This window comes from Thunnus maccoyii, chromosome 14, assembly GCF_910596095.1.
Source record: "Thunnus maccoyii chromosome 14, fThuMac1.1, whole genome shotgun sequence".
Taxonomy (NCBI): domain Eukaryota; kingdom Metazoa; phylum Chordata; class Actinopteri; order Scombriformes; family Scombridae; genus Thunnus; species Thunnus maccoyii.
The window spans coordinates 15,368,063-15,392,488 of NC_056546.1; the positions used below are offsets into that span (position 1 = coordinate 15,368,063).

Consider the following 24,426-nt stretch of genomic DNA (forward strand, 5'->3'; position numbering starts at 1 on the left):
TACATGAATTACATAGCCTGAGGCAAGCCAGCCTAACAGCTCTCTGAGGCCTGTTTGAATTGTAAAACACAGAGCCTGTCACGCTTTATTTCCCCTTTTCCATTTTTATGTTTTTTTCCATGACATGGCACAAATAATGCTTTACCCCAAACATTGTAGTGTAGAAGCTCAAACCTGCAGTTAAAGTGAGAGATCGTCCATCCATAAATAGCATGCTGAGACACATTAAAGATGTAGAAAAACACAATTTTGATCTTTAAAATGCGTTTTTTCTTTTCTTTGCACAAAGTGTACAAGGACCGATGCATGCCAAAGTGTTCATGGGCACATACGCTCAAAACAATAGGTGCACTCAAGCATTTTACACGAAAACAGGCAAACACATACACACCACACTGGGTTACACGCTCCATTGTGTGTCATTTAAAGGTGGTGCAGTGAGGCCATCATCTGGATATTCTCTGCATTACACTTGACCCATAAGGACTGTCACAACAATTCTATCATAAGTATCTTTTGTATCCTAAAATCCCTAATCCATCTATAAACTATGATGCTATATATTCCTGTCCGGTCTCAAATATTTGATATATTTGGAAATATACAAGATTAAAAGGATTTTCTGTGGGATTCAGTGTTTGCAATGTGAGTTTGAAGAAGATAACTCTTGTTGAGTAAAAATTACCAGCTTTAGTTTGCTTATAAAGGATCTAGAATAGAAAAAAAAAGTTTACTGTGTGGCAAGACTTGTTGGTTTTTCATTTGTTCAAGTCTGTCACAAGAAAACACAATGGAATATTTCAGCTTTAGCAGACCACAATGGTGACAACATGAAATGACTTGGATCAGCTTGGATACAGGAACTGTTCCTGTAGATGTGGAAATAAGGGAAAAAACCCAGACAAACATACTGTAAACATGTGAGAGTTAAAGGAAAAGTTGATGATGTCACCTTAGCTCCTGAGCAAGTCTTTTTGGGAAGTGGGGGGATGGTGTGTGTGTGTGTGTGTGTGTACGTGTTTGAAGTCGAGTCAGAAGTGTGAGAGTTGTTTTCACAGATCGGATAGTTTATTGACGCATATCTCTATCAGAACAATAGATTGTCTTAAAATGTCAAACTAATCAAATGATCAAAACGACCAGAAACGCTCTCACACAACTCAAGCAAACACATTAAACAAAATGTTTGCCTATATTTAAACACATCTACCCCCAAAATACCTACATGTACACCCGTACAAACGTTTTAACAAGCTCCTTTGTCTCTCTGGCAATAAAACCTTCAATTGGTTGCAGAAAGAAGTGAATAAACGACCAACACACAACGTCGTCAGATAAGTCAGAAACTTACCAAAAATAACTAATACGTGAGTCATCAATTAGCCTAATTATGCGTTACTAATCATTTTTTAATTTAGAATGTCGAGAGCTCTAATAATTCTGATAACTTGAATGTTATGATCACAATAGCTCATTATTGTGTTGCTAAGATAATATCACTAAATTAATTGTGTCTGCAGCTCAATTCATTTTAGCTTTCTTCGAGTTTGAACACAAAAAGTTTGTTAACATAAACTGAATCCTGGTTTGGATGCATCGTTTTAAAAACACTGCAGGATTCATGCGGTCCCATTTCCCGATCATTTCATGACAAATACGCAGCCTACGTGCGAAACGTGCCAGTCTGGGCTGTCTTTCATTCACAGGGATAAATCTCTCAACATCTCTCACATCATGATTTTTGTCCAAGTTGCTAAAAAGCCGAGGGGGTGTGTCTTTTTATTGTCATGCCATCCAAGCGACGGACGTTGATAGAGTTGAATTTAATTGGTTTAATTTCACATTTAGCAAATTATTTTTTATTATTTTTACAACAACATGAACTATGTAGACGAGTTGGGTTGGGGGTCGGACAGGGGTCTGGCCTTTGCCTCATCAAAGGGGACCAAAAATGTTACCAGGCAGGGTAGAGAGATGAGGACGTGAGCTGCAACCTGATTGGTTGAGAATTACAATGGGCGGAGTCTTCTGGCTTGGGTATTTAATGCTTTGTTCCATTGTTGCAGACTGTGTTTTCCAGCTGGTCTGGCTCAAGAGGGGGGGCCTACTGTTTGAGGATACCTTTGCACTTTTTAATTTTTTTTTAACAATCAGATCTTCTTTTTTGTTGTTGTTATTTTGTTTTAGAAAATGTCTTCTTGCAATCTTTCCCTGGACGGCAGCTTTCCTCCATCCCCGGCGGAGGACAACAGGGTTTCGCAGCGGCTGTCCTGGGGCAGTCTGCTGCACAGGCTGACTGAGCTGAAGGGGATCAGTCAGAGAGTCACAACAGATCATCAGTGCTGCAGGAGTGAAACTGGTGAGTGCTGCAGGCTTTTGTCATAGGGGGCTCTTTTGTCTTTTGTTTGGGTTGAATCACACAGTATTTTTTTTGCAACTGTAAAAAGAGAGAGCACACAAAGGGGTACAAAAAAAAGAGGGGGGCAGATGCATTTACTGATGACCCATCTGTTTTTATCATCAGAAAACAGAATAAAAAAAGTTTAGAGTGAATCTTGCACTGCTACACAAGACTGTAACCTCTATTCCTTTTTTTTTGTAGGATCTGTGTCAGATGAGTTCCTGACAGAGTCAGAGAGCAGTTTCTTTTGTTACCCCTTGGAGGAGACTCTGGCTACAGAGGTTGTGACCACCATCACACAAAGTCTCAACGATGCATCACACATCCTGGGCTGCTCCAAACTCATCTTACCCGACTGCCTTCTGCACAATATCAGCCAAGAGCTGCTCCACCTGGCTGTCAGCGAGCCCTGCGGCCTCAGGGGAGCACTCATAGACCTGTGTGTGGACAGGGGGGACCAGGACTCCCTATGTACTGTAGATCAAATAGCAGTAGATTCAACCCTGGTCCCGACCTTTCATGTGACCCTGGTGCTGAGGTTTGAGTCCAGCGGGCTGTGGCCAAAGGTTCAGAAGCTCTTCAAGGGAAGCAAGTCCCCGCAGACACCGGCATCATCTCCAAGACACAGACACACTCTGAGGCTGAGTACGAGCTTCAGGGCTATCAAGAAGAAACTATATTGTTCAGGGGAGCTGCTGATTGAGGAGTGCTGCTGACCAAGCACTCCTGCTACTGATAAGCTGAACTCAATTCATGAAAAGAGGCTGGTGGGTCAAGTACTGTCTCTGTAATAAAATGTAATTCTACACATGTCAAACAGCACTGACAACATGTTCCTGTCTGTTGCTGTATTACAAGGTTTCTCTGGAACCGACTTATGTCTCATGGCAGCTATTCACCTGGTTACAGGTGACTGAAAAGTGAAGACTCATGTTTGAACATGAGTTAGTGTCTTACCTGTGAATGTACAGTCACACCCTTAAGGGAATGAATCATGTATTTGATAGTCAAATATTATCATCTGAAACTTGCGTGTTTTGAATTTTTAACAACTTTTAAAAAAACCTGAATAAATTATTTTCCATTAATTTGATGTGACGGTTCTCTTCTAACTCATAAGCAACTTGTCATAAGTGTGTGTGTGTCTGTGTGTGTGGCTGAATGTGTTTTTAAAGAGGAAATATACACCAGTCATTCATCAGACAAATTTAATTCAAAGAAACTTTTATACAATTTTAGCATGTTAATTTAATAAATATGGTTTACTTTTACTTGTGCAATGATTTTCAATACTTATGATCCAACAGGCTACAAGCAAATCCACATAATAACATTATAGTAAATGATATTAACTCCAATAAACCCTGCACTGTTAAAAGTAAAATGAATATTTACAATGGTAAGAACTATAAAAATTACACACTTTCCTTGTGAGTGGCTCAGACACCTGTCTATGAGAAGGCCATGAGGTTTCTCAAAAATGTTTAAGGAAAACAAAAAGATTGGGACAGAGAAAGCTTAATCTTAGCAGCTTTGTTTACCATTCAAATAGACAACTATGCTCTTACTTTCCACCGTGACGCCCAGCGGACTCTCACCGTTCCAGAAGACGCTAAAAGTAAGAAAATATCAGTCGTCAACTCAAAGCTTCTCACAGTTCTACAGGAAGTCAATCTACACCGAGTTGCAGAGAGGTTCCCTGATGAGGTCTGCTGCCCACTGCGCGTAAGGCATGTTTGATTCTCTTGGTTTGCTGCAGAAAGATGCTCCAATTTGTGTGGGCTCTGACCGATTTCTTCTAATTTGATTCAAGTACAGACGAACCTGAGAAAAACAGAGGGATTTATAATGGTTATGTAGCAGTACAGAGGATGAAGTTTCATTGGATCCCACCCCAAAAAACTACACACAAAACTTCTACACAAGTCATTCATTATCAGTGTCACTTGAGCAATAGTCAGTATCAGTGGAACAGCTACAAAAACAAACACATCAACTGACAAGTTTTAGCCAATTAACTACTGTGACTAAAATGCTTAAAACTGTTCAACAATTTTCAAATCATATGTTTTTTTTTATTGATTTCCTACCTTCCAGGCAGAACAAAGGTTTTTGTTCATTTCAGAGACTTGACCCTTGCTCAAGATAAGTAATCCATCACAGTGACCCATCAGTTGCCTTTATTTCGTTGGTCAAAGTCCTGTCATCACATGGCAATGCAGTTGTGAGCAGAGCTTGATTTGAAAACTCTTCTTATTGGTGCTCTCAAGTAGCTTAAGTGCTTGTGGGAAACTCCGACATCTGAGCCAATGCAGCTGACTTTCAAATATCAGGTGTCGGTCACTGCTTGCGAAGGCATTACCAAGGAATGATAAGTCTGACAGACGAAAATGAAGCTGACTAAATGCTGGCTGTGATGGGTTAGTATCTGGATTGCAACAGCGGCCTAGAAGGTTGGAAATCAATCCAAAAACATTATGTCTTTAAAAATGGTCAGTAATGTAGAGTGTGTGTGATCTTTGCAGTTCATACACTGTATACAGTAGCAATTATGTTGTAATGTCACTGTGATGTTTGAGGCAACTTACCCATGTGTGTGCAAGTGATTTCTAGCCATCCAGTATAACCTGAATCTCAGATAGTCTGGAACAACTGGGAGTCCCCATTCTCTGCGCCCTTTGGTACAACTCAGAATCCCCAAAGTAACGAGCGCGATACAGTAAGCCTTCCTCTGAAAGCACAAAGACACAGAAAACTGTAAGTTGGTCTCAATCAACCTTCTCAGAAATTTAGAGTAATATAGTTCAGGTGTTAAATTAATTGTACGCTGTTGCAATGAACTCAAAGAAAGCTGTTATTTAATTTTAACAATGAACTAAGAACACGCCAAACTTGTAAAGAAAACCAGCAGAAAATCAGGGGTCATACTGTACAGTTACAGGACTGTAAACTAGAGCTCAAATTAATTGTTGATTAATCAATCAATCAACAGAAAAATAATTAAATTAATTAATCATTTAGGTCAGTTTTAAAAGCAAAAAAATCCAGTAGAGTTCACTGGTTCCAGCATCACAAATGTGAATGTTTGCTTATTTTCTTAAACTTCTATGACAGTAAATTGAATATCTTTGGGTTTTGGACTGGTGGTCGGACAAAATAAGTAATTTAAATATGTAAACTCTGTGAAATTTTGGTTCATTGTTGATTCATTAATAAAAATGATTGTTAGTTGCAGCCCTGCTGTGGACCTACTCTGCTGCTTCTCCTTCCAACAGTTGTTTCTGAGATTAGAGATGTAGTCTTCTTCTACACTTCTCTCGACATTCTTCAGGTTATTTCCAGAATATTCTTCATTGAAACGGTCCCCAACATAGAAAGGCACCTTCAGGTGTGTTGTATGCCTTTTGTGAATATGTCCGGCTGACCTGGTGTGATAGAAAAGACATAAGAACTATCAGTGAGACCTTTTCAGACGACCTCAGAGAGCTTGGCAAGAGGTGACGCACTTACGGGCGGTAGCTAAGGCTGTAGGGAGGCTGCGTGACCATTATCTGGCTGAGTGCAGAAACAATGATGAGGATTAAGATGGGCATCAGCTGGACAAACAGAGCCAGACCTCCCTGTCCAGAGAGAAAACACAACACTTGATTACAGTTTCATTACAGGACACACACACACACATCAGAAGGTATGGTATCAGATGTTACAAATAGGACTTACATCTCTCTGTTGTTCTCGTCTTTCTTGCCTATTATGATGTGCAAAGTGCATTCTTCCATTTCTGTAAACATGTACATTACCTTAAAAAAAAGAAAAAGAAAATTAAGATTAAAAAGGGTTTTCAATTCAACCAACCTATTACAACATAAGCTGATTTCACCGATTATCACATTTTCAACCAGAGAGAAGGAACAACTTTTACATACAGGAGTTTATGTTTAACATGGTGGACCAAGCAAGCCATCTGTAGATCTGCGCATATATATATAAATATAAAAGTAATTTGCCTGATCCGGTTTAAGAACCATAGTTGTGGTTTCAGCCTGTTAACTTGACATATATGCTACACTGCTGTGCCTACAAGAGAGGAAATTATCTATGGAGAAGCCAACAAAGCAACTGAACAATCATTTTATGCCACTGTTTATCTGATAAAACAGTTTTCTCGTAGGTTTGTAATATAAATTGAGAATATGTTGATGATTTTAAAAAAAAAATTGCAGCTGGCACAATAAAGTTTGAAAGATGAAAACATGGTAAGATTCACGAAGCTGAACAGCCAGTAAGACAGCTCTGTCTCACTGACCCAGTCAATACGCTGAATCAGCCTAACTGATGAAGGACTGAGTTGAGCCAACAGTGCGAGAGACAGTGCAAAAACTAACAGTGGCAGTTGATGAAACAAAACCCAACGGCTCCTGACAGTCAAATGCTGGCTTGGTATGTCAGGACGCCAGGAGTTTTCAAAACATGAAGATATAAATACAAAAAAAATAGAACTAATATCAGTTTACTTTCATGCCATATTGGCATAATCTAGCCAATCTAAAAGTGTGTGTCATGCATTGGGAAATTGTCAGTTTTGAGGTACACAGTATTTTATGTCATGGCATAAAACATTCAGTACCACCAGCATAGTCCTTTAAGTTAACACTCCAGTTCTGCAGAACACAGTTAACATATCTGGCTTGCTGTGAGGGTAATTATTGTATGAATATATATAAAGACATGTGTGAACTTCTTAAAGGTTAAGAATACTGACAGTGAGTCAGTCATAGAAACCATGTTTGTGCATCTGAGCAGCATGTTCCTGTGTGAAAGAGGAACAAAGTGCATCTTACGCTGAAGCATTTCCTGTCATGTCTGTAGGGGTATAACCACGCAACAACTGAAAGAGATAAAGGAGTATTCACACGACTCTTCGGGCTGACTTCTCTGCAGCAGCTTGTATGTTTGTATCGAGTGTGAGTGAGCCATGCTGTGAGCATTAAAGGGAGTGTGACAATACTGTACTGAGAAGTTGTTTCTTTCCTCATTGAAGTCAAGTTACTGGGGCATTTGGTAGCATATGAAAACTAAGCACTGCACCATAGTACAACAATTTCTGGCCTCTACTTACTTGATGGGAAGCCTCCACCAAAGAACATGTTGAAGAGGTCCTCGGGTGAAATGTCTGCTTCAAAATCACGGTGGTGCCTGTGTCTGCTTGGGTGTGATCTCTCTTCTCCGTATTGGTCATACTGCCTTCGTTTCTCAGCGTTACTCAGCACAGCATAGGCATTACCAATAGCTGAAAACCACAGACAGACAAACATTTGCACTTAGTGAGGTTTGACTAATGTGTTTTATCTGGTGCGGCATTCGGGATTACTTTCAATTTACCTTTAAATGCCTCTGTGGCTCCAGGTGCATGGTTTTTATCGGGGTGAAATTTCAGAGCCAGCTTTCTGTAAGCTTTTTTAAGATCCTCCTCAGGTGCAGTCTTTTCAACTCCCAGAATTTGGTAGTAATCTTTACAGCTTTTAATCCTGCAATGAAAACAACAACAACAACAACAACAAAACACCACAGATGGTTAGCAGATTGTGGAATAAACCACAAACAAAACTAACAATACACCCCCTGAGATATTTAAGGGTAATGACACACAAAAGTAATGACACTTCTGATCAATGAATGAGCAAACTATGATCATTTTAAGATTATTATATTCATTTTGTAGTGTTTCTAAATGCTGTTGGCTCTCCATAAACATTGGACAACTGCAGCCACAAAGTGAGCTCAGTTTCACAGAGAACTGTTGGTCAGTGATAAAAACAAAAACAAAGGAGTAGTGTGGATATATTTCTATAAATTTGGTTTGATTTTGTGCATTTTGCCATTTCCAAATATTCTTACAAAACAACTATGTTGTTTTTTATACTCATTTTAAGTCTCTTTAATAAAATGTATAATAACTACATTCAATGCTGCTTATTATCTGAAATATCTTGTATATCTTGAAAATTTACTTACTCCAGCTGAGTGAAATGATTATCATACACCGATAGAACTGATATTTTGTTATCTCTCCATGATATCAGGTAGTGAGTAAAACATATAATGTTGCCAACATTAACCAGCTCTACTGTCTCATTGGATATTGTGGTACAAAGCTGGGTGGTAACATTATTATTAAGACAATATGTATACTGACTTTCTGACAGCTTCCAGCTGATCGGCAGTGTATGGTTTGGCTGAATCTGTGGACCCCTGTGCGGACGCATCAGGCTCCTCTGCGGGGCTGCGGTGCCTCATAGTGGGTCCATCTCCGTTCACAGGACCACCATTCTCATCCGGAGGCTTTCCATTCTGCGCTAACGACTCCAATAAACCTGTAAAGAAAAAGTGGAGCCACAATAATCAAGGATGCCACTTAGCTTAAGTCAGTATCGCTCTATTAGTAACGTACATTTACGAGCATAGTGAGCTAACGGCTAGCACTATAGCTTATAGCTAGGATGTAAATGCTAACTGCGAGTAGGCAAGCACCAATGTAAGCCAAATAGTATCCATATATATATTAGAGAAAATGCGGGTGGTGGGGCTGAAAAAACTACAAATACCAGTGTCAGTTAGCAGCAGCAGCTGGTGTAACGTTAAGACGGTTTATGCTAACGTTAGCTGATTCGATCTCACAGCCATGGCCCAACATTTCACATATAACCACAGCTAAAACACACGTTTATTCGACGTACTTTTGGCCTGATTTGTTGGAAACAAACGCTGAGCCTTCTCTAGAAACTTCCTGGCTTTATCCGGTTGGTCGTTGCTGATCGCATTTCGGGCTATTTTAATGCACCGCTCGGCTTCGTCCTTGTTTGAGTCCATCGCGACACAGCGGAAATGTTTACTTGCCCCTGGGCGCGCGGAGATGACGTCAGGGAAGCTATCTGGCCTCGTAAATAACGCGTCATAGCAGCAGAATTGAACCCCCAGCATGCACTTTTTCACACCCGTCGGAACGTGCGTTTTTAAAGTCACTGGTGTTATAACAGCTAACACCTGCAGCACATTCAACCATAATAGCTACTCCTTTGAAAGTCAGAATGGCTTGGGCAGCTTCACGCAGCAGGTCAGTGATGAGGTTATTTGTTAAGCACAAGATAAGAGGAACCTGTGTGTTATTTTCATCTAAATATACAGCTGATCAGAGGAGGACACCATCAAAGAAACGGTTGAGAAAAAGTCAGAAGAAGCCTCCCTGGACTGATACTCTGTCCTGGGAGGAGAGGTTAGCTGATGTGGTGACTCCTCTGTGGAGGCTGAGCTATGAAGAGCAACTTGAGCTCAAGCAAAAACATCAGGAAAGCATACTGTCACAGCTTTCTGGTTATCTCTCCGGTGACTGCCTATCACACTCCTCATCTCCTGTCAGAAGTAAACCCAGCTTCCCTGTCCTGCCCGTCCTCCCTTCCCCAGTTAGAGATAGCTACCGCAACAAGTCCACGTTCTCTGTCAACAGAGGAGTGGATGGAAATCCAAAGACAGTTGGGTTTTATGTGGGCACAGGCAAGGAGGGAAACATTGTCTGCGTCAACGGAGACCACCTGCTCAACATGCCGGAGAAGCACAAACAGGTAGCCAGATGCTACCAGGACTTTATCCGCCTGTCTTCCCTGGAGCCCTGCCTACTGTTCCACACCGGGGGTCACTGGAGAGAGGTTACGGTGAGGACAAATGCAGCGGGCTGCACCATGGCTATAGTGTACTTTCATCCACAGACGCTCACCCCAGAGGAGGTGGCAGTCCATAAGGCTGAACTGGCGGATTACTTCGTGCGAGGTCCTGGGTCAGTGTGTCAGCTGGACTCTCTGCTCTTCCAAGAGAGCACCATGACTCGCTGCACTCATGAGGAATCCTCCTACCAGCTGCTGCATGGCCAGCCACACATTTATGAGGAGGTAATTAACATCGCAAGGGACTTCAAACTACAAACAGCTAACATCCAAACTGTCCAACCCCATAATCTCTTGTTCAGCTGTATCAGACATTTTTTTGTCCTGATACAAATGCAGATGCAAATTTCTACTCACATAAGAGTGAGCAGCAATCCCAATCAAGCAAGAAAGTCTCTGCATGCTTACATTGTGTTTGTTTTTTTGTTTATTTAGTGCTGTTCCTGTGTTGTTTTGTCATTCACAGGTGCTGGGCTTTAAGTTCCGCATCTCCGCTGATGCCTTTTTCCAGGTGAACCAGGCAGCTGCTCAGGTACTCTACAGCACAGTGAGAGACCTGTGTGTCCCAAACTGGGATGAAGGTAGAGGAAGAACAAAAGTGGGAGACACTCTCCTAGATGTGTGCTGTGGGACAGGTGCCATCGGCATTACTATATCTCCCAGAGTGGACAGAATTGTTGGAATAGAGCTCATAGAACAGGCGGTGGAAGATGCTAAACACAACGCAGCGCTCAATAATGTCCTGAACTGTGAGTTTATCCCAGGAAAGGCGGAGGCAGTACTCCCTGGCCTTATGTCCCAGTTTAGCTCTGCAGACCTTACAGCTGTGGTAAACCCTGCTCGAGCTGGCCTCCATCCCCGTGTCATCCGAGCGTTACGAAACCAACCTGCTATCCGCAGGCTGGTCTATGTTTCCTGTAAACCGGATGGAGAGGCCATGAGGAACTTTAGGGAGCTTTGTTGTGCCCCTGACCCACAGAAGAAACTCACAGGAGGGGCATTTTCTCCGACTCTGGCTGTGCCTGTGGACATGTTCCCGCATACTCCACACTGTGAACTGTTGCTACTTTTTGAGAGGTAGCAAATACATTTTTATTCAGAGGTGGGCTTTAACCCTTGAACAACAACTATAGTTGCTTTAGAAAGCTAACAGGGAGTTGAATAATGAAGCACTGTATGCTGGACGATAACCACCTACAATTATCTTACACATACGATTCACCCACATAGGTGTTACACTTATTTGCTTGATTAGACCTGCTTTCAGAACTGTGATAGGGCTGCTACTAATGATTATTTTGATTATAGATTAATCTTTTTAATAATCATTTGGTCTATAAAATTTCAGAAAAAAGTGAATAATTCCCAAAGCCCAAGGTGACATCTTCAACTTGCTTGTTGTACCAAAAGTCCAAAACACCAAAGATATTAAATTTACAATATAAAACAGAAAAGTAAAATCAAATCCTCACGTTTGAAAAGTTTGAACCAGTGAATGTTTTGCATTTTTTTTTGCATGAATAAAAACCATTTGACTAATCAGCCCTACTGTTGGGGTGGGCTGCAGAGGGTGGACACAATAACACAAAACACTTGAACAATAAAAGGCGATGTAATAAAAAAGTCCTGCAGTAAATACTACATGATTCAAGTCTGAAAACAGACACAAATTGACTAAAGCACAGAAAAACCTCCTGAGATTTGTGTCAGCAGTCTTTTGCCCCACAGTTGCCCATTATAAGCTTCACAAGGGTAGCATTTGCTGCACATTGGATTTCATTAGATGTTCATACATAATTGTGTCCAACTCCTCCTGTCTTGAACTATTGTTGTTCCCTGTCTACCTTGCACCAGCTGTATTTGTGCAGTAGATGGTGTCATTTCAACTCCTCCGGAACCATCCTTCAAGGAAAGTTGCTATGTAACGGCTGTTACACAATTCCCGCTTAGGTTCATCCCATTCATTCCAGTTCACTAAGGGTCATAACATAATGAGTGTACAGTTTGAGCAGCCAAGTTTAGTTACTGAGAGGTTACCACCGTTTATGTGAGGTCATATATTGCAACAAGGCGGCCTTGGTTTGAAGATAATATGTTCTCTTATCTCTTGAGTGGAGTAATGGGGTGATGATGCCCATCCACATAATCATCTAAGCTGTGCCAGTTTCAGCAGAAAGACTGTGAAATAACCTTTTTTTTTTACCCCCACAACATTGCACTGCCTGGGTGCTCGGGTTCATATCAATCAGCATATTTTTACTCCTTTCTGCTTCTGTTCTGTCAAACTTTACTGAAGTTTAAGATTTGAAAAAAGACACATTTTCACAACACATCTTTGTATTTTATTGACTAAACATTGGTCATTTTGAAAATGTAACATTGCATTTCAGTACTACCACATTGGTTTTCTCTGTTTGAGTTGAGTCATCTGCCTATTCTATGTTTGCTGATTTATAGAATATATTCTACTAGAAAACTGTAACCAACCAAAAGTTAGGATGTTTTGGCCACAGTTTCACCACATCAGACTAGTCTTGTTTTAAAATTCCTAACTGGAGCCTGCAAAATCACAAAATTGCCGTGTCTGTACTTCTTTGGAAAAGTGACATGTGAGTTGGACTAAAGGGCACAGTCATATGAATGCAAATGTCTTGATGGCCCCATGACTCAGACAGAGACTGTCGTTGCCGTGTGGCATCATGGTGTCAGATGAGTTGACCTTTGTTTGCAATCTCTTGCAATGTTTCATCAGATTAAAGTAATATTTAGATCGAGATGTTGATTCGAAAGATCGGGCGATGGATTCCTTATAGGATACCACTTTCTGTTAAAACATTTCCAACAGTATCATCTGCCCTTTGAAAAACAAAAGAATCAGTTCTGCAGCTGTGTTGTTTTTCTTGGGTTTAATGTGTCTTAGTTTCCCATGGTTCCAACAAAATGTAATTTCTTGTGGAGCCAAAGAAAATATAAGTCACATATGTTAATTGATAGGTTTGGGTGTGTTGAACGTGCCCTTACTTGGTCTGGGCTATAAGCCAATAGCTGGGATCATCACCTTGGCATACATACACCCCTAACAATAAACCAAACACAGCTTAGTAGGGCTTGATAAATTGTGTAATTATCATATATGCAGCATACAAAGAAGCAGCATTCAACCTAAACAAAATTGTCTTCAGGATTTCTCTTCATTAACCTTCAAGAAATGTTTTTATTTTCAGCAAACACCTTAAACAAAAAGACAAAAAAAGTACAATCTTGCTATGATCATTTTATAATTGTACAACATTTATGGTTGGTTCTTCGGTAAAATGCCTGGCTGAGTTATCTGAATAACTAAGCTGAGTAAAACTGAGAACAGATTTTTCTCTATACTTGGATGATTTTCAGGTTAGTCAGCCCCAGAATAGTCAGATGATACGGGTGTGTCCTTGTTAACCCTTGGTGCTATTCTTTTGACTTTTATGTGATAAATATACATTTGACACAACATTTTCTTACTCTTCTGGCTGCCAGACATACAATCATTATCAGAACAACAGTATGTCTGATACTTATCTTATTCACAGGAAAAAGTAGAAAAATAAACATCTCTACACAAAAAATGTGTTTTGCTTTCATAACGTCAGTTGAATGTTCGAGCTTCACTGTGCATAGTTAGATATGTGCAGAGTTTGACACGAGAAGGGTGTTTTCTCACATTGATTTGCTGAGTGTGAAACGTCTCTCTGTGCTCAACTTTGAATCAAATTTTGTGACATCACGCAAAAAAGTTTGAGAGCCAATCGTTGCCCAATATGCAACTTACAGAAGCATGATTACACGATGACTCGGAGTCACACAGAAGACAAATAACTGTCTGTTCCATGTTTGACTTCGAAACACCCTCGAAGCATGTTGCACAAAGTATTAGAGCGACTGATCAAACACTGACGGGGGAAATTGTCACGAATGGTGGTAAACAACATCAGATAAGCAAACAGCCAATGGGATATTCAGAGCTGGAGGCATGAATTTTTCCATCGACCAATTGCTTTAAAACGACGTCGGAATAGGCAATAAGAAGAGGACTTCAGTAACCAGGGACCGTAACGCACCAGTTACGCATCTTTCTATTTTCATCGGCACCTACATCTCTCAGTTCCCGGATCCGCTGCAGCTGTGGTACCTTCAGCACACGGTGAGTATAGGCGCAACCTGCTGAAGCAGCCATTTAAAAACTGAAATAAAACGCAACTGAATGCACATTTTTAGCTGCCGCTTGTACACGGCCAGCCGCCGTACCTTCCTCTTTCTCTCTCTCTCTCTCTCGCTCTCTCTCTCTCTCTTTCGCTCTCTCTCTCGCTCTCTCTCTCTCCGTTTCTGCATCCCACCGTGCGCATTTACGAAACCAACTGAGCTACATCTCTTTTTTTCTCTCTGCTGCGCACTGCTGTTACAGAACCACTTCAGCGAAATGACCGAAACGGAAACCAGAAATCATCACGATGGCAAGCAACAGAACGGAGATACCATGGCAGAAACATCGACGGTAGAGGATGTTTTTGACGACACCTATAAAGAAAAAGAAGGTCCCAAACCGCCGAGGATACTAGTGTGGAGAAATATCATACTTATGTCCCTCTTACATGTCGGTGCGCTTTACGGACTGACCGTCATCCCTTCCGCATCGGCGTTAACTCTTGCTTGGAGTAAGTATTTACAGTAAATACAGTAGCAGGCTTGACTTTGCAGCATTTTTAGTGTGTTTTTTTCCCTCCCTGCAGGCCACAGCCAGAGAACAGAATGTGCTGATATTGTGTGATCATTGCAAACCACAGGACATGTAGGGCTACACAGCCTGGGGTGTCATGCCAGTGGGAATAATGGAGAATGAGTCACTCAGGCCTTGTAATTTCCATCATACACATCCCATGCTTGTGAGCCTCCAAATCTATATTTGGCCTCTTTACAGAGCTAAAAACCTGTGGCAGATTGTGAACTATTTGGGCTTGTGGGAATGTGATGGATGTCCCAAAATTAGAAGCATGTGGATTTCAGACTTAGTAGCCAAACTGTTTACAGAATAAATAGAATTTGTTGCCCTATATACAGTATGTAGACTATTGCAGCATGACTCAAATTCCTGAACAGTCTCAACTTTGTTTCCACTCTGGCACTGCATAATTTTCCCCTCTCTTTGCAATGCTGAGCTGCATATTATTTCACCGCTGAAGACAAAGCACAATCACCATTCCCATAGACATCCCATTGTGAACTGCGTGGCACCACAACAGAATGTTCTTTGCCAGCCAGAAGCCCCCGGTTCTCAAATCCTGGGTAGCCTTGTCTAGGCTTCACATAGAAACACATTCAGCAGTTTTGCAACAACAAAAGTGTGAGGGGCAGACCTGCCTGCTCCCACCGTCCCATCTCCCCACACTTTGCTCATGACAGCGAGGCCTGGGTGTAATGGAAAGAACATGGTGTCCCAGTAACTCTGCTCTCACGGGTGTAAAATTAATCTCAGTGTGGTAGTGACAGTTTCCCTTAAATGTCTGTCCTTTTCACCCTCCCTTTCTCCCAGCTGTGGTGTGCTTCCTCATCAGCGCTCTCGGTGTGACTGCCGGTGCACACAGATTATGGAGCCACAGATCCTACAAGGCCTCCTCTCCCCTGCGAGTCTTCCTCGCTATCGCCAACTCCATGGCCTTTCAGGTAAAACTGAAAAAATTAAATATTCCACGTGTGTTCGCATTTATGTCATTTTATGCTTATTATTGATTAGATTTACTGCATTTATTACCAAAAAAGTGGAAACGGGACGGTTTTCACGTAATATTGTATAATTTCAGTAACATTATGTAATCTGAGTGATATGTGTTTATTCTTTCGTAACCACCTGATCCCTGATGTGATGTAATTCTCTCTGTTTGTGTTCGCGCAGAATGACATATACGAATGGGCGAGGGACCACCGCGTCCACCACAAGTATTCCGAGACGGACGCAGACCCCCACAATGCCATGCGGGGTTTCTTCTTCGCCCACATCGGTTGGTTGTTGGTTCGCAAGCATCCTGACGTCATTGAAAAGGGACGAAAACTGGAGCTCACAGACCTGAAGGCAGATAAAGTGGTCATGTTCCAAAGGCGGTGAGCAAACACTGTTTGTCTTTGGTTTTACTGCTTGCTCAGGTCAAATTTGTCTTTCTGATTGGATCTGCTCAAATATACTGAGGAAGCTCTCACTAACGGAGGACTTTTCTTTGCAGTCATACATAAGCACTAAATACGCTTAATTTCTTGGATGTTAAAGGGCATTTGGGGGCATTGATATTAGGACTCCTCCCTTGATGTTTCATTCAGTTAGGATCGCAGCAGCACAAAAAAATGAAAGCAATAACTTCCAGTATTCTTGAACTAGGGTAACAACAAGCTATTTACGGCTAGATTATGATGAGACACTCTTATTGAACACATCTGCAAAAAATATCTATTTTATACGTTTATTTCAATACATTTTAATATCTCAATATTGCAACTAAATTGCGATTGAGAAATTAAAAACACTTAGAGAAAGATCACAGTCATCATTTAATAATAAAAATGTCAACACTGCCCACTAGTGCGAAACAGACCATGAACCTGCACCATCACCCATCCATCACCCTGACCTCCACACCTTCACTAAGCAAAGCAATATAAAAATGTCACACTACATCCTGCATCGGCACTGAATGTTGCCGCTGAATACATCGCTATATTGCTGCTCATGCAAAATAGTTACATATGAATGTATCGGCAGGCTTTGTGTCTTGTTGATAAAGTCATTTGCCCTCTGGCCCTAACTGCACAGGATGTTGTAGTCTGGGTTACAGTGGCCATGATAACACTTTAGGGACAGATCTACTGATAAGGGATGCTTTTTGCACCAGGGACAGAATCGTAGCATGCCCAAGCAGTGTCCACTGGCTGGTCATTTGTCAACATTTCTACTCCTCTGGAAGCAGTCCCAGATTTTCACTGCTGCACTCACGCAAAAGGGATTCACACTGACCAGAGCCACCCAATTAGAAGACTCTGTGAACTGTGTACTGTGTACTGATATCCAAATTGTCCGGAGATAATAATGTTAATATGTTTACATTTGCCCTCATAACAATGTAGAATTAAATTGGTAGCCCGACACTGGTGCAGATTTTTATTGTATATTATCAATCAAATCATGTCAATTTATACACATGAGATGCAATTTTGCCTTTCACTACCATTTAGAGTGTGTTGTGGGTGTGCTGTGTGACTTTTGTCAATACAACAAAAGAAGATTTAATCTCAAAAGATAATTTTTAAAAGTCATATCTATTTTATTTCATTCCAGGTGAGAATGGATCTGGTGTGAAATATATATTTTTTTCTTTCATTTCAGGCACTACAAGCTCTCTGTGTTGATATTTTGCTTCTTGGTGCCCATGTTTGTCCCCTGGTACTTCTGGGGTGAATCCCTCCATGTGGGATACTTCCTCCCTGGACTCCTGAGATACGCTCTGGTGCTCAATGCCACCTGGCTAGTCAACAGCGCTGCACACATGTGGGGCAACAGGCCTTATGACCGCACCATTAATCCGAGGGAAAACCCACTGGTTGCTCTCAGCGCCATAGGTAAAGAAACTACATGTTCACTACTAATCACCTATGATAACGTGTATATGCTTCATTGTGAATATCTAAACATTTTTGCATTGTTCAGTGTCTTTTTGTGCCTGAGGGATTTTGAATGATCTTTTCGTCACTCGCTTAAAGCTGTCTTGTCAGGTCAACCGCAGTGGGGGCTCGGTCAAAGCTTCAGTCTGATGTGTAGTGGGGCAATTTTCTAATCCAGTTGCTGATGTTTAGTTTGTCCTGGTTGTGCCAGTTTTTGCTAGTCAAACAAAGAGGTCGTCAACTTTGTTGCTGTGTCTTTATTCACTTATTTTGGATGGTGAAAAAAAATGAGGGCCAGCCCTATAAATGCAAATGTCCGTCACTGACTGATTGAATGAGTCACTGAGTGATGAAGTTATGCCATTGGTCGGCTGAAGGCCGCCAAAGCTTGGGACAGCCAAGTATCCCAGAATGCATTTTGCACCAACCGGCAGCAATGGTGAATATTTTGAGCCAGGCTAATAGATGTAATTTTTGCTGTAGGACTTTTACTACATAACTTTATTAGGTTTTAATATTTTTTCAGGCAAGAAAAAAACCATTTAGATTCCCAATAAGGGGTCAGTTTATCCAAATAACGATTATTTGGAAATTTGCTCCGACGTTTTTGGAGATGTGAGGAACCGCTGGTGGGGTGAGACCAGCTGGTCATCTCCTGAGATGGTCAGCCCATCAACGTCATACTGGGGAGAACATGATCCGATGAACTGATCTGTGCAGCTCTTTGGTGATTTACTGCTGGATCTAATGTCGCCGTAGCATTTTGATATATGATATAATTCCTTTTGGAAGATAAATGTTGGTCTCACAGATGAAATCTAATAATTGTTGCTGCCACATTAGTTTGGCTGAATGTAAAGTGAAGCTTCATGTTTTTAATTGGACAGAGCAACAGCGCTGCCCCAGGGGCTCTATATGCACAGATATCACCACATTTCAATGAATATAAATGTATTCAAATGAACAGATCAGTCTATATTAAATTTTGTTTTATTTTACTAAGCTACATAACAGTTTGGATTTTTATTATAGCTACATTACAGACTGAATAACATCATTTACTGCATCTCTCTGTCTAGCGTTTCACACACAGTCCAGCCATATAGTATGTTTTGACCTAGTCTTGTTGAGTTAGGCACTGGTGTTATTTTCTGCATCATTGTTTGTCATTGAAGGGGTGTGAAGCTGCAAACAGCGCTGAGCATTGTTGGCTGCAAAACGGCTCTGAATTCACAAACTAACTAATGATTGCACAAGAATGCACCATTCTGACATGCAGGTGTACTAGGATTAAAGGATAGGTTCACAATTTTTCAAGTCTGTCTTAAAACAACAATCAGGTGCCCAAATGAACATTGAATCAGGTTTTGCTCACTGTAATCATTCCTCCTGTTCATACTGACCATTAAAGGATCCCTTTCAAATGCACTTACAAGGTAAGTGATGGGGGACAAAATCCACAGTCCTCAATTTGAGCAAAAATGTATTTGAAAGTTTATCTGAGGCTTCCACAGTTACAGTCTTTTTAGTAAAACAATCCCTCTTTGTGTCTCAATGGACAGTGTTTTCCTGTTAAGCTGTCAGTGGAAGGATCGTAAGAAAAAGGAATTTTTCACTAAAAAGACAATTTAATAACTAAATTAAGTTACAACTAATTTGGACGGCTGAAGCCTCATATTATCTTAAAATAAATGTTTATATATATTTTTGCATGGGAGGAGGGCTGTGGAATTTTTCCCCCCATCACTTTCATTAAAAGTGCATTATGAAAGATTCTCTCGATGGCCAGAAAAGGAGAAATGATTACAGCTAGAGAAACATGTGTCAATGTTCATTTGGGCTTGAGAGAAAAATGAAAAAATGCGACCTTATTCTTTAACACTGTCTGCTCTGTCTTGTCTAACAAGCTTGCAAGCAAGATAGCCCTTCTGTTGCACGGCACCAAACTAAATGCTCTCTAGAGACTGAGTGCAGCGGAAAAATGCCCTGGAAACAATCACTGTATGTTTCACCTGCACCAATTTTCACCTTCTTTTAAGTCCAGCTCATTGTGTGTATTTTTAATTGGTTTTCTGTTACTTGCATGTTCCTAAGCAGCCAGAGCAGCAGTTTGATCATAGCCTCAAACACAAAAATATCACTTTGTCATTGCAATCAGGAAAAACACAGTTGTAAAAGTGATCCAACCCCCCCTGAAACATGATTAAATTGATCTTATAAGCCCTGAAAGGTCAGTCTTTTAACTTAACCAGCAATATTACCTCAATTTGGGGAAATTCATGCACCCAACACTATCTATGAATATGACTCATACTTGACTAACCTGTGCTGTTACCATAAAATAGCACTCCTGATTTTTGTACTCGTAAATTGCATTTCACCACAGTCCACCTCAAAGATTTTCAAATCCAAAAATAAGTCTCCACTCCGCTCTCTCCACTTAGCATCAAATCAAATAACAGTCACACGCTGCTAATCGCTGTTTGTCCTGTGATGTGTTCAAATGAGCAGAAAGCAAGTGTAAATAAAGTTCACTTATAACTGTGCATGTCTTCATGCCTGTGAGCTTGTTGACTTTTAGCATAACACTAAGCTTTTCTTTTGTTTTGTGTGTTTTTTTCAGGGGAAGGCTTCCACAACTACCATCACACGTTCCCCTATGACTACGCCACCAGTGAGTTCGGCTGCAAGCTCAATCTCACCACTGCCTTTATAGACCTTATGTGCTTCCTGGGTTTGGCCACGGACCGTAAGATAGTGTCAAAGGAAATGATAGCTGCGCGCAAGCAGCGAACGGGTGACAGCAGCAACAAAAGTGGCTGAGTCACTCTTGCTTAAAAACTCTGCAATTGATGCCGATGTGTCGAACCAAGACAGAACGTAGCAACAGTGATAGCAGCATTTCGGTGAGGCAGTAGTGGTTGAGTGGTGATTACCATGCTTCTGATTATAAGTTAAACCTCTTCCAGAGACTAATATTGGCTTTAAAGAGTCATAGACCTTTGCATAAATTGTGTGGGTCTGTTGTTTTGAAGTGTCCTCGCCTCGCCACAGCCAGCGACATGGCTACACGTGCAAGCACAGCTTTTTCACCATAATATCAAACAGGTGCAAGGAGAATGGAAAAAAAATGGCTAATTGGGATTTAAATCTCTTTTGGCACAGCCAAACAAGTGAGCGGTGTCAAAGCAGTGATTATAGAATAATTAATCTCTTATTTATTCATGTGCTATTTATTAATAGTCTTTGGGAGCTTTATTGAAATCCTTAATAGTGAGGTTTCTCTACAGGCAAGGTTTAGTCGTGTCTGTTTTTTAAGGGTCTTTTGGTCTAACTTCTGTCAGTAGTGCTTTGTTTCATTCCGCAGGGAGTGGAGTGTAATCTCGATATTTGTTCAGCTTTTTTAAGCTAAGGTTTTCTCTATTTTTGGTAAGCCAGTAGTCTTACTAAACCATAAGCTGCTGTGTTCAAGGCCAACACCGAGACAGTCAACACACTTTTGAACTGTCCCCGTGTGTCATATCAGAGCAACCCGGGGTGAATTCAGTTCAGATCTGATCTACTTTGGGATACTTTCTCACCAAATGTCTCCTGTCCGAGGGGCTCTTAATGAAAGTCTTTATAAGGGATTAAATTCTCTGGTTTAATACAATGTATACCTCTGGTTGAGTAGTGAAGCTGCCTCTGACTCCATTATCCAACCTCGTCATGGAGACATCTCTGCACAAGCATACAACCAGAGTTCTCACTCTTAATCGGAAAAGCGAGAATTGTTTGCTTTTACTGTCAATCCAGATATAAGGTCTCCCTCTCCCTCAGATAAGGTCAATGAGGCATGTTTAGGAGGTGCATTAACCTTTTGTGCTCTCTGATATTATTAAAACAAATATCAGGACTCTTGCCCAAATGCCTTATAAGGGTAATATATTGTACTTTTCAGTTGCACACTTATTAAAAAAATTTAAAGTGCAAGTTTCAGAAATCAATTAGGGCTTAAATTTGCTGTCTAATCACGGCTGTGTTGTGACTGTCTGTTTGTAAGGAACTCTTGAAGAACTGAAATCCCTTATTTATAGTAAAAAAGAAAGAGGGACCATTTAAAAAAAAGACATCGTAAAGAAGTATGGGTTATTTTCATTTAACCTTTGAATAAGCCAAAAGATTCCTCTTAAACAGGATATTGTAATATTTGACACACTTCCTCTTTTCAAGTACAACAATTTTTACAGTGTTAACTTCTTGAAGTTTAAATGCCTTAAAAAATGGCACATTTTTTCAAAGAATGTTTTTGCCCACTGTATGTACCATAAATAAACCAAATTTTCTACCTGTGAAAAAGTATGTTTTGCTGTTTTTGTTGGATTTCTGTAATACTCCTTATTCATATACTGAATAAAAAAATTATGAGCATACCATTTCTGTAATATTCTTGAATACTGCAATGATAATGACTATTACTGAACTACTATTATTTAAGTTATTACAATATATTAGCTATACCATAAATAACTATTCAAATGTAGAAAGAAAAACATAAGGTAACTGTCAAAAATCATGAACACCTCATGCTTGCTTGGTTATTGAGTAGAATATGCAGGTTATATTCTAACTGCACACACAACACAGAAACCTGTTAACAAACTGTGCACCCTGACATGCATAGTATTTCAGAAATGATGTGATGACATCACAGCTTAAAAAACACGTGTGAAATGTCCAAAAAAAACCCACGTGCCTCTATGTGAATTCATCCAGTGAACAGCTTCACATGTGACAAATGGGTATTATTTTTCACACCCTCCCATACTGCAGTATAGTGGCATATACTATTTGGTATTTATGGAAAGCTTCACTGATAGTTGTGGGTTTGATTAATATCTGCCTGTACAACACATGTTTATATTTCCCCAGCAGGGGTTAAGGTGATAACTTTGACTTGTTTAATTGTTGAGAAAGAATCTCTGAATGTTCTTATCTCTGTCTTGCTGCTCACATAATCCAGCCGTAGCATCGCTTATAGACATCTTGTTCTTGTTAATAGAGAGCTGTGTCTCCTGTCTGCATGCCTACTGATGGGGATCTACCTCTGCTGGTCATGCTCGGCTTACTTGTCTCAACTACATCTAACAATGTCGTAAAACCACAGCACATGTGACACTTCCATTACGTCTTACATATTTAAAATACCTGCAGATATTGTCTACACATTCCTTAAGGACAGCTTACTGTGGATACAGTACTTAATGTCATTTTGCAGCTTTTTCTGCAAGACCTAAAATGAACAAATGTCTTTCAGTTCTCACTGTGGTCATTTTTGCAAGCACTGATAAGAGCAGCAAGGTAGTTAAGACACCATATGAGTTGATTTCAAGATTTCCTGTCAGCTATGTAACTGGTTTGTCGATGAGCCCTTGAGCAAAGCATTGGGTCCCTGCCAGCTCTTTTTGATCTAGATTTCCTCAGAAGTGGAGTTTTACAGTGATTATCAAATATACTGTATGAAGGATGTGTGCATTTGCTCCCTCTGCTGGACAACTATGACAAGTTAAATGAACAACCAATATAGTACATCCTCCATCTGTGTAAAAGCAGTAAATTTGTTTGTTGAACATGATGATTTTTTGGTAAATGTGCCAAAGAGCTGCAGCCGCCAGACTGAGTGGGTCCGGTCCAAAAGTACTATAAGTGGTCCCACCACTGCTGATCTCTGTTGCCCCAACAGTGACATCAGCCCTCCGTCCATTGGCTACTGACTGTCAGGCCATCCTCTTCTCGGCATGTAACACCTCTGTGTGGTCACACTGCCAGTTATAACTCAGACACTTCGGTGAGGACAGTCAGACGGTTTTAACACCACTGAGGGCGTGTTAACAGAAACATGTGATGCTGGGGAATCTGATTTCATCACTTTAGAAAGACATGAAATAGCCTAAAAGTTTGACACGCACGCATGCGTTGTGGATGTACGTTTTAAAAATTCTCATCATGTCCAATTTGACATATGATATTTGATACACACACACACACACACACACACACACACACACACTCGCACAGGCGATTTAATTTGTGCAAAATGTGGGCCAAATGTGCTGATATTTTGCTCTACTTGTTGCAATAACTCATTTTGGTGATGCTCTCTCTAATGAATCATCTATCCTGTGTTAAAAAAAGAAAAAAAAAGCTAAAACAACAGGTCGGATCCTGCTTTTGTCTCATGTCATTCCTCTTTAAATCTTAATCCAAAAACATCCCTCAGAAGTTCGCCCTCCGAATGACTTTTTTCCCCCCTCTAATCCTAATTTGCACACAAGAAGATTGCTAAAGGGCTGCCTGCGCTAAAGGAAAGGGACCTAAGGGTCAGACGGGGTTATTGGGGAGTAAACCTTCATCCAGTGTTAGGTAGGGACCGTCTGGATTAGTGATGCAAATGTCGCATATCTGATCAATGACTATAGGCCCAATCCAATATTCCAATCCCTCACCTTTCATTTGCTGTTAGGGGATCATCGCTTTGTTGGGGAAATATATCTTTTAAATTCTCCACAGGCACTCAAACAAAATAAAGTCATCCTATAATAACTTTTAGATGAATACGACTAAAATATTTCATAAAAGCGTGAA

General features: G+C 40.6%; 4 protein-coding genes across 4 annotated transcripts; 3 read left to right on the forward strand and 1 right to left on the reverse strand.

The window, feature by feature from the left end:
• The first annotated feature begins 1,280 nt into the window (after positions 1-1,280).
• On the forward strand, positions 1,281-3,489 carry LOC121911961 (DNA damage-inducible transcript 4 protein-like). Its single transcript, XM_042433942.1, has 3 exons — positions 1,281-1,367; positions 2,188-2,359; positions 2,603-3,489. Exons 2-3 carry the CDS (start codon positions 2,191-2,193, stop codon positions 3,115-3,117), a joined length of 684 nt encoding a protein of 227 aa, XP_042289876.1. The 5' UTR covers positions 1,281-1,367; positions 2,188-2,190; the 3' UTR covers positions 3,118-3,489.
• A 106-nt stretch (positions 3,490-3,595) lies between these two features.
• On the reverse strand, positions 3,596-9,335 carry dnajb12a (DnaJ heat shock protein family (Hsp40) member B12a). The gene is made up of 9 exons (XM_042433032.1): positions 9,139-9,335; positions 8,598-8,775; positions 7,784-7,929; positions 7,521-7,691; positions 6,122-6,201; positions 5,912-6,021; positions 5,654-5,826; positions 4,990-5,132; positions 3,596-4,225 (listed from the first exon to the last, which is right to left on the reverse strand). The coding sequence occupies exons 1-8, from the start codon at positions 9,269-9,271 to the stop codon at positions 5,011-5,013; spliced, it is 1,113 nt and encodes a 370-aa protein (XP_042288966.1). The 5' UTR covers positions 9,272-9,335; the 3' UTR covers positions 3,596-4,225; positions 4,990-5,010.
• A 65-nt stretch (positions 9,336-9,400) lies between these two features.
• trmt2b (tRNA methyltransferase 2 homolog B) lies at positions 9,401-11,309 on the forward strand. Its single transcript, XM_042433030.1, has 2 exons — positions 9,401-10,344; positions 10,586-11,309. Exons 1-2 carry the CDS (start codon positions 9,490-9,492, stop codon positions 11,198-11,200), a joined length of 1,470 nt encoding a protein of 489 aa, XP_042288964.1. The 5' UTR covers positions 9,401-9,489; the 3' UTR covers positions 11,201-11,309.
• Positions 11,310-11,502: 193 nt separating this feature from the next.
• On the forward strand, positions 11,503-22,214 carry scdb (stearoyl-CoA desaturase b). The gene is made up of 6 exons (XM_042433033.1): positions 11,503-14,302; positions 14,564-14,813; positions 15,689-15,819; positions 16,049-16,254; positions 17,528-17,760; positions 20,426-22,214. Exons 2-6 carry the CDS (start codon positions 14,579-14,581, stop codon positions 20,623-20,625), a joined length of 1,005 nt encoding a protein of 334 aa, XP_042288967.1. The 5' UTR covers positions 11,503-14,302; positions 14,564-14,578; the 3' UTR covers positions 20,626-22,214.
• Positions 22,215-24,426: the final 2,212 nt, after the last annotated feature.